Source organism: Gracilinanus agilis, chromosome 3, assembly GCF_016433145.1.
Source record: "Gracilinanus agilis isolate LMUSP501 chromosome 3, AgileGrace, whole genome shotgun sequence".
NCBI lineage: Eukaryota > Metazoa > Chordata > Mammalia > Didelphimorphia > Didelphidae > Gracilinanus > Gracilinanus agilis.
Genome location: NC_058132.1, coordinates 228,278,135 through 228,298,285, shown reverse-complemented (window position 1 = coordinate 228,298,285; position 20,151 = coordinate 228,278,135). Strand labels below are relative to the sequence as shown.

Genomic DNA, 20,151 nt, shown 5'->3' with positions numbered 1-20,151 from the left:
TCAAATTGTAATTATTATTCAAATATATATTTTAGGGTATGCCAGGACTTCCTGGTCCCCCTGGTTCAGCTGGTCATCCTGGTTCCCCTGTAAGTAATTTAGTTGATGTTTTCCTCTTAATATAAATTGCATAATTCAGATTTGTGATTACTTCCTATTTTTCTTTTGCCTTTTCCAAAATAATAAGGCTATGTATGTATTCATATTAAGTAACATTTATTTTTTCTAATGATTATGATTAGGAGCATTGAAAAAGAGTCATTATGGACATCTTATTTTAATAATACATAATTTCAAATTCAAATATTTTAAATCTCAGTTTTGGAGAATTGGTTCAGTATTCTTTCCTCAGGTCTTTCTCCTCTTATTTAATGGGGGGGGTGATTTAATTATAATCAAGGTAGAGATATTAAAATGAAATTTGATACTTAAATCAAGAATTCTGCATTATCATTAACTCTTTAGCATAAATTTACTGAATAAAAAATGAATTCTAAAATCTGATGTATTCTCTGCTATGCATTAGGGTTCTCCTGGCTACCAAGGTCCCCCTGGTGAACCTGGACAAGCTGGTCCCTCAGTAAGTAATGCTTGAATATTTCTCTAATTGACTAACATAGTTAATTAACATTTCATTACAAAATTATCTTTATTCACTTCTATTTAAACATTATGTTCAGATTTTCTTAAGACACATTCATAATATCAGGGTCCTTTTTTCCCAGGACCATTGGAAATAATTCAAAAAAGTACCCTTTTAAATAAATATTAAAATTATTCCTGGGAAAATATTCCCTGTGGGAATCAATATTTTGTTTATCAATATCAAGATTTACTTGGTTACATCTCCCAAAAAATTTACCAAAAATTTTATCATGCCCTAATGTTAATCCTTCTTTCCTAATTTCAGGGACCTCCAGGACCACCTGGTGCTATGGGTCCAGCTGGGCCAGCAGGAAAAGATGTAAGTTATTAAAGGTTGACTAAAGAAAGAATAAAAGGCCGATATTATCAATAATTGTTTTTGAGTTTATATTATGTCAACATTACTGAAGGCAAATAAGTAAACTCTGAGATATCTTTTGCAATTATTGATTATATAATTCCTTAACTAAACTCTTTATAAATGTTTATAAACCAAATTCACCTAATGACTATCTAAAAAAACACATGCAAAGTAATGCCATGTTAATCCATTTATTAAAGCTCTTCCTCACAGGAATTCTGAGATTCCTCCCTGCTTTGTTGATTGCATAAAACTAGCAAACAAAATATTTGGAATGTAGACTCCTTGTAGACAAGCACCATAAGTCATAATGAAAACTTGTTAATTGTTTATAGACAAAACTAAACTTTTCTCTTAGTCAAACAATCAGGAAATTGATGTTCACAATGTTTAGAATATAATTTGTTAGTTCAATTTGAGTCAGGAAGAATTTGCCAAGTACCTGATAAGTTTCAGACATTGTGCTAGGTGCTGGAGATACAAAGATAAAATTTAAAACAGTCCCAGCCCTTCAGTTTACTATAAGGAGAATGAAGTATGTAGAAATACTTCCATAAAAAATTATGATGTAGAATAATAATAATTCTCACTCCCACAGTTATAATGAGAATTCTATGATGAAATGTACTTGAGGCTCTTGGGAACCTTAAATTCTATATAAGTGATGGTTACTATTATTATAGATTGACACCTGGAAGGTCATGAGTTGCTCCTAGACCACACCATACTTGTTCTTCATCAACCTTAAGTCTGTTCCTATGGAATTTCTCATAATAGGATATGAGATTTCCAAATATTAGAATATCACTGTGTCTCTAATGTAGACATTATTGAAGACTATAAACAAACATAGCCACATTCTCTTCATTTCTTTCTTAGGGTGAATCTGGAAGACCTGGACGACCTGGAGAACGTGGCTTGCCTGGAGCCCCGGTAAATCCTAGTGTTCTGAAAATAGATTTGCAGAGCCCATAGTTAAGGAGGGATGGGTTATTAGCATTTCTTTTTTATTTGAGGGACTTTCCAGTATTAGATTATGGCAGTAATAAAAGGTTACAAATTTTCTAGAATTGCAGAGGACTTTCACAAACATTCTAGTCTGATTTATTCACAAAAGGAACCTCAACTATAATATTTCTAGAAAGGGATCATCTTGCTTCTTCTTGAATAAGTGAGAAGAACTCACTAGTATTTAAGACAGACTCCTGGTTAACTCTCATTGTTTGGAAATCTTTCCTGAAATTTAGCCCAAATTTATTACCTGTGATTTCCATTCATTTCTTCTGGTTCTGTCCTATGAAGTCAAAAGGCAAAAAATCTAATCCCTCCCCTGCTTGACAGCCCTTTCTCCATAGCAGGGGTTGGCAACATATGCCTGTTGAGCCATATCTGGCTCCACCTCCTGACCAGCCAGTCTGGGCAGAGCCCCAGGATGTGCCCCAGGGGGCCCTTCAGCCCCCGGCCCCATATTCCAGCGCCTTCCACCTCCATCCTCCTCCTTCCGCAGGCGTTTATGACTCTCATGGCCAAAAAGGTTGCCTAACGTTGCTCCATAGGGTTTCCTTTTCTCCATGTGAGATGCCCTCAGTCCCCCCAGCTGACCCTCAGATGATTCAAAACCCTTTACCTTCTTGGTTTCTCTCCTTTGAAAACTCTCCAGCTCATAAAGATTGTATCCTTTCATTTTAGGGTGTCAAAGGTCCTTCCGGCATGCCTGGCTTCCCTGGTATGAAAGGACATCGAGTAAGTTGAGTTTATTTCTAAATTATCTATAAGTATGCTGCTGTTTGGTAAACTGAGAAAATTTGTACACAAGCAGATTCCATCATCATGATGCAAATAAGGGATCATTATGACAAATCCAATGTTCTAAAATTATATTAAAATGTAAAACTTTGTTGGAACATTTTAACAAAAAAATGATTGCAATAATGTATCATCTTATAACACAGACTCCTAATGATATCATTATTTTTAAAGACATTGTTCAAATAAAACAAAGTCATCTTTTGGCATAACTATTTTTCTGCTACCTTTACTAGCAAAAAAATTTACTAAATAGTACTGATAGCATTAAAAGTTTTGTGACAATGCAATTAGAGAGGTGGCCCAAAAGTCGGTATGATCCAACTTTGAGCCCTGCCTTTGACTAAGACTAGCCATATAACCCTGGACAAGTCACTTATCCTTTTGGTACCCTAGGAAATTATGAGATTATAGAATTACAGAATACAATAAATTACTAAATTATGGAAGCATGTTGATATTAATTAGTTGAAATAGTTCCCTCATTAGAGAGAGCAATTCCTGTGCCAATGAAATCATAGTTCTAGCCCTTGTTCCTATTGACATTATCTACTAAATTATTTTAATTTTGTAATGTAATTATTTAAAATATATTTATTATATTATATGTAACATAATATAGCATAATAAATTTAAAATAATACTAAAATGCCACTAATAAAATAAAAATTAATGTATAAAATTACATATGTATGTATAATACATATATATGTGTATGTATGTATATATATATATCATTTGGATCTGTGAAGACAAATAAATATACTGATTAAAATTTCAGTCTTTATTCAGATATGGTAAATGCATTATATTGGATCAATACACTTTCTTTACTGTAAAATCCCTGGTAAAATTCCTGTAAATGCTATGACACACTGTGACTATTTTACTTTATTATCTTCATTAGTACTTGAAATTACTTCTGATAATTTTGTTAAGCTGTAAAAGGTAATTATTTGAAATTCAGTGCCTAGCTTTCATGGATTACTCTGTGTAATTTATTACATATGGCTGTCTTTTAGGGTTTTGATGGACGGAATGGTGAAAAAGGTGAAACAGGTGCACCTGGTTTGAAGGTTTGTTTTTCAGTATAAATATATATTTCCTATTTTCATTTTTTAATTGAATTTTGGAACTTACATTGGCATCTTTGATTGTCAATGTTTAAATAAATTTTAGATTTTAAAAGCTAAACAGTAGTGGATGTAACAAAGTAATAAGATCAATGCTTTATATGTCTTTGTTTTAAATAAACATTAAAGTTAATTATTGTTGCTGTTCACTATTACTTTTCCTCTCTAACAAAACTTAATTAACAACTGAAAAGGTATCAATGGAAATTTCATAACAGAAAGTCAGTCCTAAGTAGAAATTGTCTTTTATTTAAATGCCAAAATAGTTAACAAATGCTTCAAATTCAAATGTTCTTTTTTTCCTTTTAAAAATAGGGTGAAAATGGTCTTCCTGGAGACAATGGATCCCCTGGCCCAATGGTAATATTTTTTTCCTGTATCACTTGATTTGTAGTACCTCAACCACTCTAAGGCTAGGTACACTCTCTACAGAAAAATGTTTTTAGTTATAAATTTGTTTCATTTCAGTTTAATAATTATGAAAAAGCTGATACTATATGCTTCAGTTTCCTAAAAAGGAAATTATTATATTTACCCTAGGGTCCAAGAGGTCTTCCTGGGGAAAGAGGACGACCTGGACTTCCTGGATCTGCAGTAAGTACTTTCATATGTCCTATCTAAAATTCAACCCACAAAAATAATTTCAATCTTGAAATGTGGCTGGATTTCACATAGAAATCTACGAGAAAACATCCTATGTGATCATATGGAATTTTTTTACAGAGATAGTTGATGAAAATTTGGCCAGTATAGAAACAGGAGAATAATTCATCATCAGTATCTATGTCTAACATCAACATTTTCTATAATGTACTGATTTTACAAATGATTCTGGCCTAAAATTAGTAGTCAATTTCATAAAAATATGCAAAATAATGCTTAGGAATTGGAAACACTTTGAAGAGCTATTAATTTTACCATATATGTTTAAATTGATAAGATCATATTCAATATAAATTATTGCATACTTATAATATCATTTCTTTTTTAATACTTTGAATAAGTTTAGTTCTTTTTTTAATTTTGAAAGCTAAGTTTAAGACAAATCTTATGACCTTTTTTTTTAGGGGTCTCGTGGTAATGATGGAGCTCCTGGAGCATCTGGCCAACCAGTAAGAAATAACTTTTATACTAAATATTCCCTTTTATCCTTTGCTTTCAATCTTATACATTCTAGGTCTATCTTTCTCAATTAAAATAGAAAGATAGGATAGTAAAATTTCTAAATTTCCTACCATGAAAGTCCTTTTTGAACTCAATTTACTATCTTCTGGTGTTTTATAGATCAAGGTCAAATAGAATGGAGAATACATTCCCCCAAATGGACAAAACATGATAAAGAATTAAATAAGGGGTCATTTTAATAGATTTTAATCAATAACTTTGGTTAATAAACATTTTGTTTTCGAAAACTAGCTAGGAATTACAAATTGACCCAAGGAATAGGAGATAACTCTGAACCTATCAAAACATTCTATTTCATTTTCAACAATGAAATTGTAATTTTCTTTGTAAAGAAGTTTTTCATTATGATACAAAATAAAACTTGAGAGTGAATGTTATATTTGGAGGCAGTAGGCCCACCTCAAAATCCAGAAGCTTCTGCTTACTCCTTCTATGTCCTTGGATTAATGCCTTAACCTCTCTTTGACTCAGTTTTGTGTGTGTGTGTGTGTGTGTGTGTGTGTGTGTGATTCTGCGGTCTAGAAAATGAATACAATAACATCTATAGAGTCTATAATTAATCTTGTAATTAAAATCAAATGTACAGTTCTTTGAAAAACAATACAATTCTATATATCAATTTAGTTATGCTATATTCAACATTTGTCAATAAGTTAATGACACATTTTCATGTATTTAATTGAATATTTTGCTGCTTATTCTTTATTTTCTGGAAAATGAAGCCAGATTAATTTTATTTTCTCTAATATATTGCAATAATTTTTAATCCATGAAGCAGAATTTCAAACCGAGTCTTTAAAAGAATATTTTAATGATGTATGAGTGATTTAAAATGAGAAACATCATGTAAAATGTGGGTGCTTTGAAATGATTATATGCCTATTTCAGAGGATACCTTAACAAGCTTGTCCAATCTAGATCCCAGACTTCTCAGAAGGGAAGTCATATTCAAGAACAATTTCCCATAGCCTAATGTTTAAATCCAACTTTTGAATTAAAATATTATGATTTTGAATTGGGAAAATGTTATGGTCATGTCATTCAAAATGCTTCTCAATTACATGATCTTAATATATCAGTTTACTACATACATTGTCTAGAATATGTTTTTTATTTTCATAATGTAGAAATGAAATTTGAAGTTCTTGAAAGTTATTGCTACTTTGCTTGTATTTCACCTCTCATTAAATCTCATCTTTACATTTCAGGGCCCTCCTGGTCCCCCTGGACCTTCAGGATTTCCTGGTTCTCCTGGTGCTAAGGTACTTTGATATTAATTTCTAAGGAAGCAAATAATTCATGTCTTGAAAAATAAAGGGATTCAGGCTACATCTTTAAAAAAGATGGCCTTCCTTAATTGTTAGAGATCAAATTACATGGACATTTATCATATTTGATGTCATATATTTAACAACTAAATAATTAACAATTAAATAAAGGATTGGGGTGTTTCAGAATAAATCTTTTACATAGTGAAGATACTTTTTTTTGATATGTTTTGAAATTATTTAGGAGGGCATTCAGTAATTTCAAAAAATTTTCTATTCCTTTTCTATTATCAAACTTTACCTATGTATTGGGATTTTACTAAATATTTGTTCATTAATATAGTAATTCTAAGAATAATTCTTCAGGTTCTTCTTATTTTTAACATTGTGCTGCCTTCTTTCTGTTTTCCAAATTCCTCTGGACAGTTTTCTTTTTTGTAACTCTCCAATTTATTCTATGTGTCAAAGATTTAGCGTATGCTTCTATGAAATTACTTTAGTTAACTTTTATGTTAAATGAAGATTTTTGTCTAATCTCACATTTGCAACTCTAACACTGCATGATCCTATGAACTTCTGAACTGGTGCTAGGCCATTTAATGGAAGAACAACCTTAATTATGTACTTAAGAAGTACTCATTGACTTAGAATGAAATAGTTTATAAATTATTTAGAAATAACTGTTAGACCTGGTTAATGAGACATGTTGGGTGTACTTCTCTTCTTAGGGAGAAGTTGGGCCTGCGGGCTCTCCTGGTTCAAATGGCTCCCCTGGAACAAGAGGAGAACCTGGTCCTCAAGGCCATGCTGGTGCTCAAGGTCCTCCAGTGAGTACATATGGTTATGTTTGGATATATATTGACAGAGACACAAGAAAGCACAAGCTGTAAAATTTCAGGAAATTAAAACTGCCATTTTCCATGGATATCAGAAAACTATACATATGTATTCATATGGGTCCTTATTATCATATCATTGCAAGGTGCTTTGAGATTATAGCAAACTTGGCTCCACTCTTGGAGGATTTGATGAATAGCAATAATAATAAAAAAATAAATAGTAAAAATAAGCTCAAGTTTTTCTATACTCTAATATCTGATAATCATATCTCTTATAGAAAAAGTACATGAACACTGATAAAATTGATGGAGTTTTCATTTATTTTAATTGTTGAAAAATCCATAAACTATATGATGATGTCAAACATAGCCCCTTCTCTTGCAGCACTCATATAAAACCTTTGAGTGAAACTCCAAACCAGGTTAAAGTAGAATTCAGAAAATTTTCACAAAATGAGTAAAACTTCAATACATCAGAGATACCATTAATATGTGGTTTTCTTAATTAATATGTAGATTGCTTTGACCCCTACTTTGACTTGAGTTTGACTTCATTGATTCTCCTCTTGGTAAAATGGAAAATTAGTATTTATCAGATGAATTTGAAAGTTTATAAAATATAACTAGACTACACAAGATGATTCAGATAAAATCTTCATATAGTAATTAAGAATTCCAGTAATTTAGACAGTGTAATGGCAATATTTTTCAGGAGATAGACAACTTTGGCATCAACAAGACAGGTTGAGGTCTTGGCTGTCTCTAGCCATGTGACCTTGAGTAAATGAATCTCTAAGGGCCCCAGATAGCTGTCTTAGACTAAATGAGTAGGTATTTGCTTTGGGGGAAAGAGTTTCCACATCAGCATTCACTATTCTATTCACATTAATGAAATCATAACTCTAGCATTCTCCCCCTACTCATATCCTCTAAAAGAGCAAAATCCATTTTCCCCCCAGTGATGGGCAAACTATGGCCTGCGGGCCAGATGTGGCCCCCTGAAATGTTCTATCTGGCCTCTCAACATTATTCTTAATCTGACGAATACAATGAGTAGGATACAATACGATGAACTTTGAAAGAGTTCCCTTAGAAACAGACTGACAGATGAGCATTTCCTTTCCTTTGGCCCCTCCTTAAAAAGTTTGCCCATCACTGAAATCATCCAGATGATTATTTTTACCTGGCCAAGATTAGTAATCATTTACTAAAGTTGCAATAAATGATGGCTTAGGGAGTTGGAATAGAACCTCTATCTTTCTTTGGACAAAAGTATTTCTATAGATAAAAGTATTTTAAAATAGTTCAGTTAGAAATGTATTATTTGTTATTAATATTTTTTCTTTTGCTTCCTTCCTTCCTTTCTTTTTTTTTTTTTTTTTTTTGCTTTCTTTCTTTTCTTTCTTTTTTTGTCAGGGCCCTCCTGGAAACAATGGTAGCCCTGGTGGTAAAGGTGAAACGGTGAGTCTTTTTCCCAATAAGCATCTATTCTTGCATGAGGACCCATCTGCTGATTGTGGGGTCAAGCAGATATTAAACAAAAAATGTCTTAATTGACAACACCGGTTTTCTTTGGTCATATGCAGGGTCCTGGTGGAATGCCTGGACCTCCTGGATTAAGTGGAGCTCGTGGTCCTCCAGGAGCTGCAGGTACTCCTGGTACTCCTGGAACAAGAGGTCCTTCAGTAAGTTTATCTAAACATTTCTTTTATTGTTGTTCATTCCTGTCCCATTCTATGTGAATCTCTGGATGCTGTAGATGCTATTCCCAAATAGGTGCTATCCATGGGTTTCCCTTGACAAAGATACTGGAGTGGTTTGTCATTTCCTTCTCCACTGTGTCCCAATTTTATAGATGAGAAATTGAGGCAAATGGGGATTAAATGCCTTGCCCTGGACCACACAGCTATTGTCCAAGGCCAAATTTGAATTCAGATCATGTCTCTAAACCCAATGCCCTATCCACTGTATTAGCTCAATGCCTGAAAATTTTCCTTACTTCTCTGCAAGTCCTAATTTGATATCATTTTTTTAAATATGTATATTTCCAAATTAAGTCTTTTTGGTCCAGCTCATTTTTCCTTCATTTTAAAAGACTAAAACTGACCTAAGCAAAAAAGATGAAGCCCCCGATTTCATTTATAGGGACCTATAATTTCACAGATAAAGGAAATTCTTTGGGTAGGAAAATTCTTTCTGCCAGTATAGAAGGGTTTCTTCTTCATAACTTATAGTACTGAATAGTTCTTTAAGGTTGTGAGAGCTCTAAGTGACTTGCTGAGGGTCACACATTGAGTATGTGTTAGATGTAGGACTTAATTCCATATCTTCCAGATTCCAAGGTTGGCTTTGCATCTACCACAATGATCGACCTTAATTCTTTTTATGCTTTTGGAGAAGTGAAATCTTAGCAATTTTGCAAAGATCCCAAAGTTTTAAAAAAAAAATGTTGCTCTATTGCATTATTTTGCTTATGGGAAGCTAAACTCATAGTAGAAAACTAAAAACCAATTGAAGACAGGCAAAGAACCCTGATTTTGTAGAAACAGTATGTTACAGCAGATTAGGAAGATGTGTTTGTAAATATCACTTATATTGCCAGTGATAAAGTGTTACCTTTTTTTAGCCTGAATTTCCATGTATGTAAAGTGAGATTAGAAATATCTACAGTACCTACCTCATAGTGTTGTAGTGAGGCTTAAAATAATCGATGTAAATTATTATTTACAGTTATTATTTAGAAAACATAAATTTTATGCATAATTTTTTCCTTAAATGATGTCTAAATATTCTAAACTATTTTATCTCTCATAGTATTTTTTAAATTATCATAGCTTCTTAAATGGCAATTCTATGGTCAAATTCAAAACTTAACAGCAGGTATCATGGCTCTGTAGTGAGAATTCCTGGGTTCAGATCCCAGCTCTGATACTCTTATCTTGCCACTTAACCTCCATGAGTCTCAGATTCCCAATCCATAAAACTAAGGATTCTGGATTTTATGGCCTCTGAGATCCCTTTTAATCTTTTTTATAGATTATGGTTATTATTTTATTTCAATTTAGGAAAAATGCAAGTAATTAATTTTTCAAACCCCACAAATTTGTCTAAAGGTAAATGTCTAATTAATTATACTCATGGCTGCTTTACAATAAATAATATTTCATTGTACATATTTTGTTCAGTTTTCTCTCATAAATCTGAAGAGTAGAATTCTAGATTCCCATAAGAGAGAACACATCCTTCTATGTGCAGCCCCTCTATTGCTATGTACTAGGGCCAGAATATTCTTACTAATGATCATGATATGGTGATTATGATGATATAGGGATGATATTATCTTCTGTATATTCAGAAAAATGATCCTATATTAGAAAAGCATCTGCTATACGTTGCGTTTCTAATAACAGTGATACATTTGTTGCTTTGTCCTTACTCTATAATATATAGATTTCCTAGTGTAGGAGGAAGAAATCACAAAACCAGAGAATTCTTAAAAACAAATTTTCAAGTCACTACATCTTCAGTTGTTGGTATTGTGTTTTTTCTTTCCTTGCTATAGGGTGAACCTGGTAAAAATGGGGCCAAGGGAGAGCCAGGTCCAAGAGGTGAACGTGTAAGTATTTCCCTTGACTAATACAGATGTTTCTTTTAAAGTGGTCACATATTTTAAGGACTGACTAGAGCCATATTTTGTCTTATTCCTGGATTAGGGTGAAGCTGGCATTCCAGGTCAACCAGGGGCTAAAGGTGAAGATGGCAAAAATGGTAATCCAGGAGAACCAGGTGCAAATGGGGTCCCAGGAAGTCCAGGAGACAGGGTAGGTTTCAGCAGACAATCATTTCAAAAAAAAGATTGGATTCACTATTATGAAATTATTGATCTTGGTTCATCAATGAACTATTGATTTTCCTATGCAACCTTAAACACTGAATCGAAATAAAACATCAAATTGAATACACAGGAGTATCTATTGAAAACACAAAAGAGTATCTATTGATAAACACATGGCATGGAATGCATATGGAAATGCCATCAATTTTTTTCCTTTATGAGGAATCTTAAAAAAGTTATTGACAAGACCAAGACTCTCTGCTTTTCATTTAACTAGGTAAAATGATTCTTCCACTTCTTCTACTTCGATTTTCAGGAAAAAATTAAAGTTTGTGAAGAAGGATTTTTATATAAACTAGAGATTTTTCATATGAAACTCAACTCAAGTTCATAAGCCAACTCAACATGTGATGAGTTCTTGATGAAAAGGAATTGGTTTGCTTAAGACCAGCCTTAGAGATCAACAATGAAATTTAGTTTGCAAATTTTCACAACAAAATGAAACATCATTACCAATTTTTCTTAGCCACCCTTCATTTTCAATGCTACTTCAGGAACAATCTGCTTGGTTGAGGAATAATATATGCCTTCAATTCTTATGCCAAGTGTGGAATAGACTGACTTTAGAATTCTCAGGGATACTGTCTTTATACAATGTGATCATTTTTGGTATGTTTCCCCTTTATATGAAATATTTTGTTTCACTGCATTTCAGGGAGCCCCTGGATTCCGAGGTGCTGCAGGAAGCCCTGGAATTCCTGGTGAAAAGGTGAGTGTTTTTTAAATATAGTTACTAAGTTATTGATATTTTATTGGCAACATCCTAACTTAACTCTGTGTGTGTGTATCATTCAGAGACTCCTTTGGCAGTCTATGAAATTTCCTCAGAATAATATTTTTACATGCATAAATACACAGTACTAGAAAGGAAACCAATTATATCAAAGTTATCAAAATGTTGCATTAAAAAAGTTCTTTGACCCCATTTTCAGGAAATCTTCTATCTAGAAATTTTCAGGGAAATGACTTTGTGTATTTATCTATTGCCAGGAAACAATATTAAAGTTAAAAAATGGCTGGCAAAATAGGTGAATCAAAAAAAATAGCTCCTCTCAGATCTTCCATCATTTCATTCTACTGATTTAATAGTGATAACAACCAAGTATAAGATTATTGCCAATATTTCCAATTTCTTTCAATAACATATGCCTAGACTACATTTTCCTAATTGACGTGGTTAGCTATGACAGAATCAAAAGCCTTCTATTGAAGACTAATAGGTTCCACCATCCTTCTAATGATTTCATTTGCCAAGTTCAGTCATCATTAATTCTTGCTTCCATCTCATCTCAAATAAATTGATGAGTTTTGTCAATTCTACTCAGAATCTCTGAAATCTTTTCCTTCAGCACATATTAAATACCTGTTAGCCATATCTACCTATACTAAGCATTAGAGATGCAAAAAAAGTATAAAATACCTAATTGCTTTCAAAAAGAGGGCAACAAATTTCTGTATATCAACTTCCTAGACTTACCTATGACCTAGGCAAAATGAAGCTTACTTTGATTACATTTCGATTGTAAATAATTGGGTTATAATTATTAGTTACTTGCTATATTTATCCATCTTAACTTCATATTATTTAACCAATAAGGGCCCTGCTGGTGAACGTGGTGGTCCAGGTCCTGCAGGTCCCAGAGGACCAGTTGGTGAAGCTGGGCGTGATGGGAATCCCGGAAATCCAGGACAAAGGGTAGGCTGAAAAGTTTTGTTTGAATATGAATACAGTTAAGACATTTGTAGAAAACTTAAATGGTAGAATTTTCTTAAGGTTCAATACACTTGTAAATTTTAAGCCTATATTTTTTAATGAATTCTTAGATAAACTTACTACTTCCAGATTGACCCAAGCTCTGAATTTTGGAGGTGGAATCAGCTACAGGAGGCATTGCAATTCACTTAAAAGTTCACTAAAGTATCTTTCTATGCACACTTCAGTTGCTCAGGCATAATTGTGCTTTCTTCATCCTCTGCATTCCTCTGCTACAAGATTCAACACAAGAGTCTATAGCTAGGATTTCTGTTTAAGAATCAAAGACAAAATTAACTATGTGACCTTAGCAAAGGTATTCAAATACTACCTCAGATTTCTCTTATTTGACTAAATAATCAAATTTATTATAAGGGTGAAATAAGAGGATTGATTTCTTTTCATTTGTATTTGATTTTTCAATTAACAAGCATTTATTTTCTCTTCCCCCTTCATTTGAAATAAGACAGAAAGAAAAACTGATTATAAAAATTAAGTCAAGAAAAGGATATCCCTATATTACCTATCTCTAAAAAGGATATCTCATTCTATATCTTGAATCTAGCACTTCTCTGTCAGTGGACAGTCGCATAGTCTTAATCAGTCCTCTTAAATCTTGGTTGATCATTGTATTTCTCAGTTATTTCAAGTCACTGAAATTTTTTTGTCTTTACATTCTTATATAAATTTTTATATAAATAATTCCATTGGTTCCATAGCTTCCTTCATTATGCCTCAGTGCATACATCTTCCAGGTTTTTTCTGAACATAGCATTTTTGGAAATGATCAATTTAAAAAAAAAACACTTTAGAAAGTTCAAATTCCCATCACAGTACATTATCATTCATGGGATGGAGTAGTATTGCTTGCCCTGATCCTTTGAGACATAGTAGGTGAGCAAAAAGTTTATTGGAATATTTGCTGTTATAATTACAGTGAACTTTCAAGACCATTTCTTCAAGAAACAGGGAGCAGCTGGGTAGCTCAGTGGATTGAGAGCCCAGGTCTAAAGACGGGAGGTCCTAGGTTCAAATTTGGCCTCAGACACTTCCCAAGTGTGTGGCCCTGGGCAAGTGATGTAACCCCCATTGCCTAAAAAAAAAAAAAAAAAAAGGAAAAGGAAAAGGAAAAAAAAAGAAACTGTAACACAATTTGTAACCAACAAAGGGCATTAGTTTTTCCAGAGTATGTCCTGTTCTGAAAAATGGAGGTAAATCAAAAGACACCTTAATCCTTACTTAATTTTTATATCTCCATTTCTGCCTGGATACCAATCTTACTTTCCTAATGCTAAAAAAAAAGAAATATCAAATATCTATTGATACTAATCTCCAAGCTCACACTCCTCCCTCCCCCTCAGAGATCTTTAAAAATAGAATCACTCTATCTCTCTAGGAGAATTTAAATGATGCTATTTAAACATTTTCAAAATTCTTGTTTGGGTCGACCTAAATGATAACTAAATTTCTCCTAATTAGTTTTTCTAGAAATCTATAATCAATATAACTATATGCAACTCTGATGTCATCTATAGGCACTATACAGATATTAAAATGTATTTAATGATACTGAGTTAACTGTAAATACATGTCATAGTTAACATATGATCATACATGTTTGAATAGTGTACTTTAGAAACTGGCGATTAAAAACTAAGTAATTGACTTATCTCATCAAATTCAGGGCTTACCAGGAAGTCCAGGAGGCCCCGGCTCTGATGGCAAACCAGGCCCCCCAGTACGTATATTTTATATATCTTATTCTATACCTTTAGTGTCTGAAATATGTTATATCTGTATGTGAATTCATATACATTAGAGAATAGCCAAAGTATACGTTTATTTGCATGCACTAACATAATTATCTTAGAACAGATATAATTGATATGAACATTTTCACTGTGACCAAAGAAATAGAAACCTAGAAATGTTGCTTAATTTTTTTTCTCAATTAAGCACTTAATTATTATGACACCTTCTGTTTTTGCTCTGTTCTCCAGATATTCACCTTCTCATTTCTCTCATTAGGGAAATCAAGGAGAATCTGGTCGAGCTGGTCCTCCAGGCCCATCTGGTCCCCGAGGTCAACCTGGAGTCATGGGTTTCCCTGGACCTAAAGGCAATGATGTGAGTTAATTAATATGACTGGTACTTTTAGCATTGAATTTTTAAAAAAAGTTAATTAGTAAAAACTTGACCTCTTTTTCTTCTTTAGGGTGCACCTGGGAAGAATGGAGAACGAGGTAACCCCGGAGGTCCCGGTCCTCAGGTACATTACATTTATCATATTTAATTATATTTTTGTAATTATATAATATTTTCCCAATAACCAATTCTACTTAGATCTGCCAATTTAATCATCTCTTTTATTTCATAGGGTATTGCTGGAAAGAATGGTGAAGCTGGACCTCCAGGACCTCCAGGATCTGCTGTAAGTTTATATATATATATATATCTTTAAAAAGGTGAAGGAGAATTGGATAGATGGAACTCAGGAACTTTTGCTACTGTGATCTTGTGATAAAAACTATGAATCATATATACTATAAAATGTATGTATCTCTATTTTATATATATGGAGGGAGAGAGAGAGAGAGAGAGAGAGAGAGAGAGAGAGAGAGAGAGAGAGAGAGAGAGAGGAGAGAGAGAGAGAGAGACAGAGAGAGAGAGAGAGAGAGAGAGAGAGAGAGAGAGAGAGAGAGAAAAGATGGAAACAGAAATAGATTGTTTAGACCTTTTCTTTAATTAGTGGGAGAAATCTCTTACTTAAAAGCTCCTTCCACTGATATATATTGTCTGAAATTTATAAGCTTAGTGAATTATGCTGAGGCCACTCCAAAGTTAAGTGATTGGATCCTGACCATGTAACTAATGCATTAGAGGGAAGCTTTGAACCCAGGCTTTCATGAATCTAAGACTATGCCTCCTCTCCAAATATAAAACGAACTTGCTTAATAGGATATACTATGACCTCTACTTTGTTGGTCTCTGATTAATAGTTGTTGCCTTTTAATTTAATATAAATGAGAACAGTATGACTAGTTTCACATATTGAATGTTAAAGAATATTTCCTACTTATAAAATTAAAAAGCATCCCAAGTAGAGGCATTATTTTTGGACTTAAGTATAAGTAGATTTCTATAGAAAGTATGAGATAATTTTAATTAATTTTCAATTAATGGACTGGAGGCTTTTGACTCCTGACATTTGGTTGTCTCAGGTTACTCAGAAAGAAAAGATGTTTTATGAGGAAGTTACATTAAAAACATCTAAACCAATCCTTCTCCCCTCCCCCTTTTTTTTACCTATACTATATTCCAGTTCAGCGTTTGGGTAGGAGGAGAAAGGAAATGGATAAGGCAAAATTAGAAATATGGAAAACTCATATTTGATCATTGTATTCTTCAGAATTTAACCCAGTGCCTGAAATATAGTAAGCTCTTAAATGCTTACTGACTATGATATAGCTGAATTACAATTGTGGACATTTATATTTTACTTTAAAATCTTTTTCTTTTTTCATAAAAATCATCCAGTTAATAGAATCAAATGATAGTCTAAAATAGTAAACAATAACCATTTATTAAATGCCTATTAAAATACCAGGAAGTGTGCTAAATACTGGGGATGCAAAGAAGGGCAGAAATTTGGTCCTTGCCTTCCAGGAGATTATATTCTAATGATTGGGGTGATAAGAATCCATATATTAGGTGACTAAAATGCCATGAAATTATATTCTTTATCATGTGGTAAATGAATTCATCAGGGTATGATATAGATTATTTATCATTTTTACATGTGACTGGGAAAAGAAAATAATGATGGTATTTAGGTTATACCATTGCAGAAATGTTATTTGGTTTTTATTAGCTACATTGAGGAAGATGGACTGAATCATAAGATTTTATCAACTCTACAAGTCCTATGAGTGAAGTTCATGGAGGAAATATTAACAATTATTTAGTTAATAATTTAATTAATGTAGTCAAATACTGCTATATGATTTGGGTCATTAAATTATATAGTTGTTTCATTAATCTTACATTATTAAATCTGAAGTATGAAATAGTTTTTACAATTAGAATATACTTTTTTTAAAAGAAAAACTACACTTGTTAGTGTAGATGATGTTGTATCACCAAAGTAAACTAAACATGAGATCATCCATTTTGAGTCACAGAGAAACACATTTTTCCTTCACAGGGTGCACCTGGTGAAAGAGGAGAACCTGGAGCAGTTGGACCTCAGGGTTTCCAAGTATGTCCCTTTTATCTATTTCTCCCTGGATATGTTTTTATAACAGACCATCTCCTCTATATGCAAATTCCTTTATGCTGTGTTTATTTGAGTTCATTAAAAATGAACTAAACCATTAGTTGGTTTACCATGTTTATATATGTTGAAAGAAATAGAGAGTAATATTAGTGAAATATATATCTCTACACATTTGCATATATATAATATGTATATATAAATATTTTAGAAGTAATTATATGTACATTTCTCTAAATAATATATAAATAAGAATAATTATGTATCTGTTCAATGGCTTAATAATTTTTGAAAAAGCATAGCAACTGACTAAATTTGCTAGAACTATGAATATCAAGAAATATCTTAATTTCTATTTGTGAATATCACTGTGATACAAATTACTATTCCAAAAATAAAAAAAAAATAATTGTCATTATTTTGTTGAGTTGGTATCAATAAATTTTCATATGTGAAAATATCTTATGAACTAGGAAAACTTTTTAATTACTAATGTAAAAATATCTCAATTATCATTCATTTTAGGGTGTGCCTGGAGGGAATGGTCCTCCTGGAGAAAATGGAAAGCCTGGTGACCCGGTAAGTTGCATTTCTATTCTAAAAGCAATGAGTATGAGAAAATTATTTCATTAGTCCTTCAGTTGTACATGATTTTTCATTTCATAAATAATAGACTTTACATTCAATTGAATGTTTTGTATAACATAAAATGAAAAATCAATGGATTAAATTAAATAAAAAACATTTATATGTGGTAGTAATTAAAAATTTGATTGAAAAGAGAAAATAAGGAAATGAAGAAAAACTAAATTCCTGCAATTAGATTTTGGTAAAATACATCATTCCTACTTATCTCATTTGCAGTATATATTTTGTGTACCTCTCTATAGCAGAAGACTTTATAACACTGCTCACTAACATGAATTCTGATACTTCATAGATCATAAGTCAGACCTACTCAAATCCAAAGCCTGATGTAACAATCTGTAAGACAGATGTTTATTAAATCCCTCAATGCTTGCAATATTGATAAGCTATATTCTTTAATCTGTTCTTGAATAGAGAGGTAAATGCTATTTTCTTTTTAACTAGGGTCCAAAAGGTGAAGCTGGTTCACCTGGAATCCCAGGAGGCAAGGTAAATATTTTAACCTATTAAATATAATTTAACATTGAGTAGTGAGAAATTGTTTTCAGGATTGTGAATAGAAATTTGTTAATTGTTTAGAAAGTAGTAGCAACATGACAAATGATTTCTTTAATGTGAATACTTTTAAGAAACATAAACATAGTCCTATGTTAAACTTGTTTAGCAGGAAAACAAATTACATGGTTTTTAACACCCCCCCCAAAAGTATTATTAAGCACATGTTAGGTCTGTATCGTGGAATCAACTGCTTCGGTTCCAATCTTTTATTTTTCTTTTTTGGCTATACAATACAACACATTTCTTTACAGTTGGCCAGAGTAACTCTAGATTAAAGAGAAGTGGTCTTGGTCATTAAGATTATAAGAGATATAAGACATACTGTTTTAATATAATGTTACTCATTAAGGGAACAGAACTTAAGTGTTACTCATTTAGGTCCTCTAGGTTTTGATTTTTATTATTTCTGAGAAATAAGTTTTCTCTGAAAAATGACACAAATCATCATTTTATAGGGTGATGCTGGCCCACCTGGTGAACGTGGAGCCCCAGGAACACCAGGAAATCCAGGTGCAAGAGGTGGAGCTGGTCCACCTGGTCCAGAAGGTGGAAAAGTAAGAATACAATTTTTACAATAGTCTAACAATTTGTCAATAAATGTGATGTACACCCCTTAATTGACTTGTGATTCTGTTGTTAGGGTCCTGCTGGTCCACCTGGTCCTGCTGGCAACTCAGGTCCACCTGGTCTCCAGGGCATGCCTGGAGAAAGGGGAGGTGCTGGACTTCCAGGTCCCAAGGGTGAAAAGGTATCTACTTCTTTTCTTTTATTTATTAATAAGACCTTTATGGATAAAAGGAATGCATCAACACACCATACAAAATAGGCACAATACATACATACACATATGGGAATATATGTATGTATATATATGTATATATTTGTATATATGTGTGTATATGTGTGTGTAGTTTGTGAAATTTGGATTATGCATGTATAATTAACCAATTACTACTAAACCAGAAAATATTTTGGAAAATCAGACAAAAAAAAAAAAGAACAAAATGGGAGTGGCCAACAACTTAAGAAATATTCAAATGAATGAACTTACTATAAGTTGGGTTATTGTCATTTTGAATTAATACATAATAATTATTTGAACCCCATTTTTGACAGGGTGAACCAGGTGGCAAAGGCGGTGATGGACCCCCAGGGAAAGATGGCTCAAGAGTGAGTATTAAATACTTGACCTAGTCACAATGGAAACAAAATGGATTTGTCAATATGGAAAAATGAATTACTCAAATAAGAATTTTCTCCTTTACTCGAAATATCATGATGTTCAAATGTTAAGCAATTTAATCAGTAAAAAAAACCCTTGTATAACTTTTATAAATCTAAATAATGGTTAAGAAAATCAAATTAATTACTATCTTAACAAAAAAGCTATATTGGATCACCTCTATTTACTCTCACATATATAGGACATGATTTAAGTCAAAATGTCATGTAAGCATAATGCTTTCTTTTAAAAAATGACTAAAATTCAAGATAAAAATCTCCGTCATTTAAGGAAAACTATAATTAACTTTTATCTCAGTCCCTGAGATTACAGGGAACTTTTCATCTTTAAAATTTCTAATTCAAATATTTTCCAATAGCTAATTTGGTTTTTGGAGAATTTTTGACAATATCCCTGAGAATTAGACAATAATGTATAAATTGTTTAATATGCAAAAAATCTAAGCATTGTGGAGGACTAAAACAATGCTTTTGAAATTTCAAGGGTCAGTTGAAATTTATAATGAATATTCTCTGGAAATTTAAAACAAATGATGTACTTGATT

General features: G+C 32.4%; 1 protein-coding gene across 2 annotated transcripts in view; it reads left to right on the top strand.

Annotated features, from left to right (window-relative positions):
• Positions 1-20,151, top strand: part of COL3A1 (collagen type III alpha 1 chain) — a 62,938-nt gene that overhangs the window by 28,699 nt on the left and 14,088 nt on the right. For both annotated transcript variants that reach the window (XM_044669709.1, XM_044669710.1), the window contains 27 exons: positions 36-89; positions 527-580; positions 911-964; positions 1,886-1,939; positions 2,696-2,749; positions 3,835-3,888; positions 4,261-4,305; positions 4,486-4,539; positions 5,013-5,057; positions 6,339-6,392; positions 7,127-7,225; positions 8,654-8,698; positions 8,824-8,922; positions 10,800-10,853; positions 10,951-11,058; positions 11,788-11,841; positions 12,730-12,828; positions 14,570-14,623; positions 14,914-15,012; positions 15,101-15,154; positions 15,263-15,316; positions 17,090-17,143; positions 17,684-17,737; positions 18,251-18,295; positions 18,820-18,918; positions 19,005-19,112; positions 19,481-19,534. In XM_044669709.1, the coding sequence (XP_044525644.1) occupies positions 36-89; positions 527-580; positions 911-964; positions 1,886-1,939; positions 2,696-2,749; positions 3,835-3,888; positions 4,261-4,305; positions 4,486-4,539; positions 5,013-5,057; positions 6,339-6,392; positions 7,127-7,225; positions 8,654-8,698; positions 8,824-8,922; positions 10,800-10,853; positions 10,951-11,058; positions 11,788-11,841; positions 12,730-12,828; positions 14,570-14,623; positions 14,914-15,012; positions 15,101-15,154; positions 15,263-15,316; positions 17,090-17,143; positions 17,684-17,737; positions 18,251-18,295; positions 18,820-18,918; positions 19,005-19,112; positions 19,481-19,534 (1,755 nt within the window). The remainder of the gene's footprint in view (positions 1-35; positions 90-526; positions 581-910; positions 965-1,885; positions 1,940-2,695; positions 2,750-3,834; positions 3,889-4,260; positions 4,306-4,485; positions 4,540-5,012; positions 5,058-6,338; positions 6,393-7,126; positions 7,226-8,653; positions 8,699-8,823; positions 8,923-10,799; positions 10,854-10,950; positions 11,059-11,787; positions 11,842-12,729; positions 12,829-14,569; positions 14,624-14,913; positions 15,013-15,100; positions 15,155-15,262; positions 15,317-17,089; positions 17,144-17,683; positions 17,738-18,250; positions 18,296-18,819; positions 18,919-19,004; positions 19,113-19,480; positions 19,535-20,151) is intronic.